Source organism: Chrysochloris asiatica, unplaced genomic scaffold, assembly GCF_000296735.1.
Source record: "Chrysochloris asiatica unplaced genomic scaffold, ChrAsi1.0 scaffold00557, whole genome shotgun sequence".
NCBI lineage: Eukaryota > Metazoa > Chordata > Mammalia > Afrosoricida > Chrysochloridae > Chrysochloris > Chrysochloris asiatica.
In genome coordinates, this window is record NW_006409075.1 from 311362 (window position 1) to 322384 (window position 11023).

General features: G+C 44.2%; 1 protein-coding gene across 1 annotated transcript; it reads right to left on the reverse strand.

Moving 5' to 3' along the window:
* Positions 1 to 487: 487 nt before the first annotated feature.
* On the reverse strand, positions 488 to 1192 carry NAT8B. Its single transcript, XM_006877699.1, has one exon. The coding sequence runs from the start codon at positions 1190 to 1192 to the stop codon at positions 488 to 490; it is 705 nt and encodes a 234-aa protein (XP_006877761.1).
* Between the last annotated feature and the right edge of the window lie 9831 nt (positions 1193 to 11023).

An 11023-nucleotide genomic window follows, 5' to 3' on the forward strand; every position in this document is an offset into this window, starting at 1 on the left:
GCCTAAACTGCTGACCCACAGACTCACAACTAAATAAATGTGCATTATTGCTTCGTGGTTGTTTTTATGCATCATTATTGTGTGGTGGTTCTGTAGGATAAGCATTGGACTGGAAACCACAAAGTCAGCACTTCGAGCCCACCAAACTCTGCAGGAGAAAGATGAAGTTTTTTTTGTTTTTTGTTTTGCTCCTGCAAAGATTTAAACCTGGAAACCCTATACAGGGTCACTATGAGTTAGAACTGACTTGACGGCACTTAACAACAACAAAACTGTGGCACCAGATAAATAAAATAGAAGCAACCCAAAAAGATTGATTGACTCCTTCCCCCACCTCCCACAATACCACCCACACCCACACCCACACCCACACCCATGCTGGATGCAGCTGTGCATGAGGAATAAGTTTTTATTGCACAAAGACTTCAGGGTTTGCTTGTTACTACAGGGGAATCCATCCACTGCTGATGAAGATACACGAATCACATCACAGGTCCTCTCCCTGCTGCGGGGCTTGCGGCACCTGAGAGGTGGGCAGGTGGTAGATAAAGTAAGTCCCAGGAACAGCGATTACCCTCCAGATCAAGGAATAGTATAGCCTGTGCATCTTCTGAAAGCCGAAGCTCTCATAAAGGCCCTGGGCGGAGTGCTGCAGTGCGCTGGTAGAAAGAATCACCTCGCTGTAGCCCTGGTCATGGGCAAACTGGAGGACAGTCCTTACCAGGGCTTTCGCCATCCCCTGGCCCCGGTGCTCCAAGGCCACAAAGAGATGTAACAGCTGTAACTGCTTCCTCCTCAAGGCTGGATTCTCAGCTGGCAGACAGCCCACCATACCCACTACCTGCGCCTCAGATTCGGCCACCCAGAAGCAGGAACCTTGCTCAGTGAGGTAAGTTTTGGTGATGTCAGACATGTCTGTGTTCAAGGCTCTAACTCCATACTCAGTCCAGGGATATTTAGCAAGGAGCCTCAGGACGACGAGAAGGGCAAGGCTGGTCATGAGGGGCAGGACCCAGGAGCCAGAGACCAGGAATATGGTGAGAGGCCCCCCAAGTAAGAGCACGAGGGTTCGGGGCAGCTTCAGGATGTGGCGGAAGGTGGTGGGGGCATACTCGATCAGCCCAGCGGAGAATACGTCCAAGACCCCTTTGCGGTCGTTCTCCTGGTATTTGCGGATGTGGTAAGGAGCCATGGTCAGACCTCAGTGACTGAAATCTCAAAGACCACGAGAGAGTGGTTGGGTAGGCTGTTCTGAGGAGGAAAGAGGAAAACCTGAAGTTCCAGCCTTGCAGGAACAGGGAGACCCTGTTCAATGGTGTCCTGCTTTCTCCCCACAGGAAGCAGGCCACTACTTGTGGGAGAAGGCCCAGTCATTTGAATCCTGACTCCACCCCTTTCTAGCTGTGCAATCTTAGACATGTCACTTAGCCATTCTGAGCCTTGGTTTCTTCATCTATCGAAAAGAGTAAAACACCCTGCCTTCTAGGGTTGTTCTAAGGATTTAATAGACTAGTCTATGGGACTAAGTCAATATTAAAGTCATAGAGTTGTTTATTAAACAGAAATAACAGACAGCCCTTGCTGTCATTGAAGAATGAGCCAGGTGCATTATGGTGATGGAAAAAAATTATCTGTGTAATTTTGCTGACCTTTTTCTCATCAAGGCAGTTTTCCATTTTCTAAAAACTTACAATAAGCCTTGGTGATTGTCCTGTGTCCTTTAAGAAAATCTATTAAGATTATTAGCTCATGGGAATCTCAAATATTAGTCACCATAAACTTCTGAGATGACCTTGCTGTTTTAAATGTAACTGGCCCCACAGATACCCTTCGAGGTCACTGTTTAGAATAGACCCCCCCCCTTTTTTTTTGAAGGAACCCTAACTAGACTTACCCTCTATAAGTTGATTCTGACTCAGCAACCCTATAGGACAGCATAGAATTGCTCCTTAGGATTTCCCACACTGTAAATTTTTATGGGAACAAGCAACCTCATCCTTTTCCCACTGGCTGGTGCCTTTTTTTTTGGCTTGTGCTTTTGAACCACCAGTCTTGTGTGTGGTTAACAGATCAATGCTTAACTCACAGCACCACCAGGGCTCCTTTAGGCTCTAATGAGACTAACACAATGTATTACGGAGAAAACTTGTCTGCAGCTATCCAATGATCACAAAGACATCTCTAAACACACATTAGAATGAAGCCATGCATGTGTGCACTTGGAACCCTGGTAGCAATACTTCTTGACTTATCCTTCTATATAAAATACTAGCACAAAGTCAATGCTCAATACTTTGTAATGCCCTCCCCACAACCCCTCTTCTCCTTTACTGGAGTTCTCGACTTCCTGGACCATACATCACGGCAATCCCCTGTGTAAGTACAAGGCTCAGCAAAGGTTCCTTTCCCTAACTGCAGCTTTTGAAGCTGCTGAGGTGTCGTAGGAACCAAACACCAAAAATGGCCTGGCCCTGAGGTACAAAAGTAGGTCCTGAAAATCCAGGGTTTTCCACCCAAGTCCTCTCACCTGCCTCCAACCCGACTGCATCCAGAAGAGACTGCTCAGAGCGCTCCACCTCTTAAATCAGGCCTCAGGGGCCTCCTCATTGGCTGCTTTTTAGATATTTGATAATCATCAACCCCAGGGTGAGGGAGTTGGGCTAAACCAAACTGAGCGCCCACTCCTCTTTCTTCTGGGATCCCAGGGCTTTGAGGGGAAGGGAGTCAAGGTCTGGGAAGCTCAGGGTCAAAACCCTAAGGAAGACTTTCAACTCAGGTTCCCATGATAATTCATCTTGCACGTGGTACACAGGTGCTCTGTTGTCTACCTTTCTAGGAGCCTGGGGAGCGCACCCCTCACCCTGTGCTCTGTCATCAAAGGCCAGAGTCCGCTTTGTGGATACCTCATTGCCAAGTGCTCTAGTTGTTCCAGAAATGCAGATAATTTGCAGTTGCCTGCCTTTGCCTCACCCAGCGGCACTTCCCCGCTGCCCCCACCCCCATAGCCCTTCTCTTGCTTTGCTGTGTGGGGTAAATTCCTACCCAATGGCCGGGAGCAGCTCAGGAACCCAGCCAGTTCTGCAGGTTCAGGTAACACCCAGGCTTCCCCAACTCTCCAGGAGCTGGGTGTGTGGAAGCACTCCGGCACTGTGGGGGAACTGGGGGTGGGGAGGAGGTCCCCTAATGGTACTGTGGTTATACTTTTTTGTTTTGAGAAACACATTGAGGTATTTATAAAGCAATTTTAAAAAGACCAAACCAGTTGTCACCAAGTCTGTCCCAATGGTGATCTAACCAGTTTTAATTCAAGGCAAGCCCATGAAGTACAGACGTGTCCACACAAGGTTGTCATGACTGTGACCTTTTGGGGGCAGATTGTCAGACCTTTCTTCCAAGGTACCTTTGGGTGGGTCTGAACTTCCAACCTTCTGGGTAGGAGTCAGATGCTTAACTCTGCTACCCAGGGACTCCTGAGGTATTTACAGGATTTGTTGAAAATAATGCAGAAAAGGTACGTGGAGGGAGGGAGGGACAGGGATACAGATTAAGTAAGACTGACTGCAGTTGATGATCATTGGAGCTGTGGGGTGGGCACCTGGAAATTCATGTTACTCCTCTCTCTCTTCTGCAGACACAGCTTGATAGGAGGCCAGAATGGAAGGGAGGTGGTCAGACACAAAATGAACTGTGGGTAAGGAGGAGCTGAACCAGAGAGATGAATATAGCCAAGGCAGGAGGCACCTGCAAAATACTCCCCAGAAATTTGGATACAAGAGAAGTCCTATTCTGAAAGGAGCTATGGTAGCATAGTGGTTACGAATCGGGCTATGAACCGCAAGGTCAGCAGTTCGAAACTACCAGCTGCTCCGCAGAAGAAAGATGAAGATTTCTGCTCCCATAAAGATTTACAGCCTTGGAAACCCTGTTCAGGGTCGCTATGGGTTGGAACTGACTCGAGGGCAGTTAACAACAACAACAACATTCATTCATTCAGCAATTCTGTGTGACACACCCACTCTCTGCCTGGCATCATTTTAGGCTTGGAGCAATGTTGTCATACGCCTGATATGCTCCACTGTGATGTGTCTGCATGTGTGGGGCTCTGCCATCAAGTTGCGAATTATTTTGCAGAGGACACAGCTAAAACAAGCAAAAGAAAGAAAAAAAAAACCTTCCTCATGGACATTACATGCTATTGGAGGGGCGTTTCCCTTCCAAACAGTGGCATACTCTTCTCACCACCTTCCCTGTATAGGATCATATCATCTGCAAATAGGGAGAGTTTTACTTCCTCTTTGCCAATTTGGATGCCTTTAATTTCCCTGTTGCCGTATAGCTCTTGCTAAAACTTCCAGCACAATATTGAATAGGAGTGGTGACAAAGGGCATCCTTGTCTGGTTCCTGTTCACAGAGGGAAGGCTTTCAGTTTCTCTCCATTGAGAGTAATGTAGGCTGTTGGTTTTGTATATATGCTCTTAATTATGCTGAGGAATTTCCCTTCAATTCCTATTTTGTTGTTTATCAGGAATGGAAGATGGATTTTGTTAAATGCCTTTTCTTTATCAAATGATATGATCACGTGGTTTTCTTTTTTCTTATTTATATGGTGAATTACAATGATCCTTTTTCTAATGTTGAACCATCCTTGTATCCCTGATATGAATCCCACTTGATCATGATGTATTATCTTTTTGATGTTTAGTTGGATTTTGTTGGCTAGGATTTTGTTGAGAATTTTTGTGTCTATGTTCATGAGGGATATTGATCTATAATTTTCTTTCTTAGTTACGTCCTTCCCTGGTTTTCGTATGAGAGTTATGCTTGCTTCATAAAATGTATTAGGAAGTTTTCCTTCCTCCCCTATCTTCTGGAATAATTTGAGTAGAATTGGTGACAGCTCTTCCCTGAATGTTTGGTAGAACTTACCAGTGAAGCCATCTGGACCTGGACTTTTTCTGGTTGGGAATCTTTTGATAACCTGATCAATTTCTTCTTTTGTTATGGGTCTGTTCAGGTGTTCTACTTCACTGTGTGTAGGTTTAGGTAGGTTGTGTTTATCTAAAAATGTATCCATCTCTTCTAAGTTTTCAAATTTGTTGGAATACAACTCTTCATAGTATTCTGTAATTATCCTTTTGATTTCCTTTTGTTCCTTTGTGACATCACCCACGTGGTTTCTAATGCGTGTTATTTGTATACTCTCCCTCTTTTCTTTTGTTAGATTTGCCAATGCTCTGTCGATTTTGTTAATCCTTTCAAAGAACCAGCTTCTTGTCCTGTTGATTCTTTCTATAGTTTTTGTTTTCGAGCTCATTTATTTCTACTTTATTTCTTTTGGTGGCTGTAGGATCTCTCTGTTGGTCTATTTCTAATTATTGTAGATGCTGTGTTAATGTGTTAAGTTTAGTTCTTTCTTCTTTTTGGATGTGTGCATTTATTGCAATAAATTGTCCTTTCAATATCGCTTTCGTCCAGGTCTACCTCTAGGTCATTTGACTCAGACATTTTATGTTGTTTCTGGACATGTGTTGAATATGGTCGTGTGCTTTTGCTTCTTGGATCTTAACATTTAATTGAGTGTGTGTTTTTGGTATTTTTTATGCTTTCTGATTGCCTCCAGGTAGATGTGATCAGGATATAGGCTTCCCTTTTCACTTGTCTTATTTCTTAACTCAGAGTATTTTTGCAGATATTGTCTGCCTCCCTGATGTATAGCAATTGGTATTGGTTCTTGCCTGGGTTGTGGGGTTTTATAAGGTGTGATTGTAGCTTAACTATATGGCAGTAATTGCTGTTTCTTCTTGGGTAATATAGGGAGAAAATGAGTCCCCCAAAGGTAAAAAAACAAAAACACTAAAAAACAATAACTAAAAAAAACTAGATTGGATACTGTAGTCTATAATCGCAGAAAAGGGAGAGGAGGGAGAGAAGAAAAAAAAAATTGTAGCCTAATATGAGTATGATTTTAATATCCTTTCAGCTTCTTGCCTTTAAGCCTGCCTGATAAACTTCAAGATGCCACTGTTGGTTCTTATGTTGTTTTTTGGGACTTAATTTTCGGCCTCTTCTGTTTTTAAACTCTCTCTCCCAATCCACACTCTTTGTTCTGTCCTTTTCCTTATTAGTAAACAGTTCGGGACTGGCTGTGGCCATTTTGAGAAGCTTGTAGCTTTAAATGCTGAGAGTATCTGTGCGCATGCGTGGCAGAAGAACCCACCAGTGGTGGTGGTTGCGGGTGTCCACTTGCTTAGGCACCCCCTCTATTTACCAAAATGGAGGTGTGCAAACAGTGGGTGGCCAATGAACAGATACAAAAACAAAAATCAGAACAAAACAACACTGTCAATGTATATTGTCAACCTTTGTTCCCATGTTCCTGTGGCATTATTCCGTGGTGGGTCTGCTGACTCCCCTGCTTGGTCTTGCCATTTGGTCTAGCCCAAGTTGTCGGCTCAGGGCCGCCGATTCTGAAGTATAAGATTTCTTACTTCCACTAGCTATAAACCTTCAAACTTTTGAAATAGGTGGCATAGTGGTTACGAATCAGGCTACGAACCTCAAAGTCACCAGTGTAAAACTCTTAGTCTGGCTTTTTATACTCTCCCCTGAAGCCAGCATAAAGCACTTTCCTTTATTAGTTCTTGTTTGATTGCTTTGGGTTAGGCACCATGTGAGCACCTGAGATAAAACAGACAATCAATCCAGCAGGCCTGGCTTCTTCCATTTCAGAAGTTCCTCAGGAAGTTCACTGGGAAAGAGAGAGCCCACACAGACAACCAGGACAAGATGTGCTGGAAGCGTCAAGAGGGTACAAGGAGGCTTCCCGGGGAGAACCCTTGGGCAAAGCCCAAAGAGAGGTAGGCCTGAGCGAGGTTGAGTGACTGGGGTAATTTCAGCCTGGGGAACAGAACCTGAGGCTGGAGGGCACCACAGCTTTCAGGGGGAGATGGCCAAAATGGAAGCAGCCAGTAAAAGAAACAATGGCGGGGGGAAGGGTAGATACGACTCGTTGGATGCCAGGATCCTGACCCTGCAGAGTCTTAAGTCCAGGTTGAGCAGATTGGACTCTATTTAGAAAGCAACAAGAAGCCTTTGAAATTCTTTCCACTAGGAGTAACCAGGTCAGATGTCGGGGGTGAGGGACAAATGGGGGGATATGAGTAGCACACGTGTGTGTGTGCATGTGCGTGTCTACATGTACAAAGTGTGCATGTCACCCTGGCTACAGTGTGGAGAATGGGTTGGAGGTGGCAAGAATGGATGTAGATCATTCTCAGATACTAGTGCAGCGCTCCAAGCTAGAGAAGCACACCCAGGTGCAGCTATGCAGCTGGTTCCCTGAACAAAAGCACCTGGCCAAGGAGAGTGAGAGGGAATTCCAATCAAGCCTTACTCCAGTGGCCAAGGCATAATCCCTGACCTGAGCTGAGTCTGGCCCCCCAAAAGGCACCTCTTCCTTATTTGCTTCAAGGCATCATTTGCTAGCTAAACTGTGTATGCATCCATTGGGCTGTACTGCTTATAAACAAGGAAGCATAAAGTTTCAAATTCCCTGTCTGAAGGGAGGATCTTACTCTAATTGTCATAAAGGAGCCACATGGGCTATCAGAGGACCCGTGAGTCACGATGGTGACATGGACCAGGGTGATTGAGATCCAGGGAATTGGACCACCTGGAGGTGCATTTCGAGTAGAAATGGCAGGAGCTGATGATGAACTGAATGGGGATGAGGACAAGAAAGGGGTACAAGATAACTAACAGGTTTCTGGCAAGAGCATCTAGAAGTACACTGGAGAGGCGCAGGGTTTAGAGAGAAAGATCATAACTTCCCCAAAAGGTGGTGTCCTCCAGCCTTCCTAATGGGAATCCAGAAGCTCAAGAGTGGCAGCTGGGGTCCACACCAAGGCAGATGATCGTGCTCTCGTGTGGTGGATGGAGGAGACTGATGAGATCGAGTCTGGTCTCTGGCACCCAACAAGGTCTTGGGGATAGAGTTTAACTAACCTAAATTCTGGGTGGTGAAGTAAGGCATTCCAGAATTAGGTTCCAAAGTACAGCTGAATATTCCTAATAAGAGTCTAATATTAACCAGTCAACTCAATGCTGTCGATTCCTACTCACAGTGGCCCAGGGGAGAGAGGAGAACTGCTCCATAGGGCTTCCAAAGCTGTAAATCTCCACAGAAGAAGACTGACCCACCTTTCTCTCACACAGCAGCTGGTGGATTCAAACCATACAGCTTTTGGTTATCAGCCCAACGAACCCACTGCACCAACAGAGCTCCTCATCAGTCAACTTCTTGTTGTTCAATGCTGTCAAGTCGGTTCCAACTCATAGCAACCCTGGATAGAGTTTCCATGGAGTGACTAGTGAGCTTGGACCACCGACCTTGTGGTTCAAACTGACTCAGTAGCCCAGCGCATTAACCCACGGTGCTACACCAGGACTCCTAGCAGTTGACATTGTTGTTAAGTGCTGTCAAGTTGGTTCTGACTTGCATACAGTTTCCAAGGAATGGCTGGTGAGCTTCAACTGCTGACCTTGCAGTTCAAATGACTTTGCAGTTCAACGCATTAACCCACAGTGCCACACAAGGACTCCCATCAATCAACTAGACACCTAATAATTCAAAATGAATGGTAAGAAGTTCATGGCCTGTTCCCTATATTTTAGTGAGGGCTTCTCCAAAACCCAAGGCCCTTGGTTTACATTCAAACGTCCTTTCTTTCCTAGGCATTTCCTTCTGCATTTTTGTAGCTTTCTTAATAGGGACCTGAGTTTACTTTCTCAGCTCTGAAAGATTCATTTAGCAAATAGTGACTGAGTGCTTGCTATGTGCCAGGCCAGATATTTGAGGCATAGGTGAGGCATCAGGAAAGTATACTGGATGGGGCTTTGGGAGGAATGTATGGTAACATCACCAAATCCAGAATAACTTTTGACAGGCTGAATTTGACAATTAGGACTTTTATATTATAAATATAAACTTTATGGAGTGGTTCTGCTTTGTAACATATGGGGTTGTCATGAGTTGGAATAATCTCAGCAACAATGGCTTAATGGCTTGTGAAACTGCAAAATCTGGAAATGTCGATAAAGTAGCCTTAAACTGAGTTTGAGATAGTAATTTTTCTGCTATATGTGTACAGTGTGGCTGGTTTCATGGGATGTAGGATGTTCACCAGACACGATGGAAACTTTATATTTCTTAGTTTATAACCAGTTGGAAATCTAGGGTTTGTTTATACTTGGGCTGTCAAAATGGAGCTTGTTCCACTTCAAGATCACTCACTGTTTGTCAAGACTAGATGTGCATTTCCCAGAAGGAGCCACAGTACGGGTATCTTCAGAACAGTCTGTTCCAGTCAATTGGCTAAATATTGATTTTAGCGCTTCGGTTCTACCTCCTAGGAACCCTTGATCGCACTGTAGGATAATCCCTGGACTATTAACTGAAAAGTCAGCAGTTAAAACCCATCAACCGTTCTTCAGTAGAAAGATGAGGCTTTCTGATCCTATAAAGATTTACAGCCTGAGTAAACCTTTACAGAGTCACTATGACTGGAATTGACTTGACAATAGTGGGTTTGGGCTTGGGTTCTGCTTCCTAGTTCATTGTGTAGTACACTGGACTGCAAACCAGAAGGTCAGTGGTTTGAACCCACCAGCCGCTCTGCAAGAGAAAGATGAGGCTTTCTACTACTGCAGAGATTGATTTCTTGACTGCTGCTTCCATGAGTGTTGATAGTTGATCCAAAAATAATGAAGTCTTTGACAACTTCAATCTTTTCTCCATTGATAAGACTGTTGAGCTTTGGAAACCCTATGCAAGGTCACTATGAGTTGGAATCGACTCTGTCACTTAACAACAAACAACAGCAATAGCTACTGATCGTGAGCATTTCTTCATATGTTTATAAGCCACCTGAATGTCTCTTTTAATGAAGTATCTGTTCCTATCCTTTGTCCATTTTTTTTTAATGTAAGGTTTTTATTATGGATTGAGTGAAAATTTACAGGGCATATCATCTGTTTTACATTCAACAAATCATACACCTTGTTTCATTACAATGATTATAATCCCCTCCATGTGCCATCACTTAACAGTATTTCTCTCTATCCACAATAGCTTTTTAAAAAACAATCAAGCAAACAAAAAACCACTCAGGTATATATAGTAATTTACATCTCCAAAGGGCAGTTTCTGCAAATCTGCCTCCTGGCCACCAGCTCTTAATCCCTCTCTTCTTAGTCCATGAATCTAGAGTCCTCAGCCTCTCCCACTTACCATGCCCCCATCTCTTCCTCCATCTCTGGCGCTGCTGCTTCTCTGGATAAGGTCTCGCATTCTGCTTGTGTGTTTCTCTCTTGATGGTTCTAGGGTCCTCTGTTTGTGGACTGTAAGATTAACCACTCCCCTTTTTTTGTTACAAAACTTCTACCTTTACAATTGTGACAGTCTCAATTAGTCATAATAACAATTATTCATTATTGAATCTTACAAATCTTATCCCCATCTCTTTTTACCAGACCCATCTAGACAAGATAACAGCTATTCAGTGGGGACTCTCAAACTAAACTCCCTCTTGAAACCTTCTAAGCCAATCATTTTGTGCCTTTATTGCCCGCTCATTTTAGGTAGCCAGTGTCTAAGTTGCCCGTCCCTATCTACCCTGTGTACAGATGGATATCATTGATACTTGATTTGGAGACTCTTTCCCTCTCTGTTGGTATTTAGAGTAACTACCACTCTGAGTATAGGTCAGGTTCATCATGAAGATGTATCTTCTGTCACTGTAGCTTTTCCAGTCTGCTTGTCCTTTCTAGTGGGAATGTCCCACCTCATAAGGTTCTAGATGGGACTCTGGATTCCACCTGAAGTCCTACACTCTGTAAAGGCTTTGCATGAGGCCTATTTCACTGGGCAACTTGTAGAACCCCTTTTAGGTAATCCAATCAGTTATAGGCTGAAGGCGGGCTTACAAGTTTTCTCTAATCATGTTTCCCAACATTCCTTTCTAT

What these genes read in the sequence shown, in the direction of transcription:
- NAT8B (XM_006877699.1), bottom strand. Translation starts at nt 1,192, where the DNA reads ATGGCTCCTTACCACATCCGCAAATACCAGGAGAACGACCGCAAAGGG.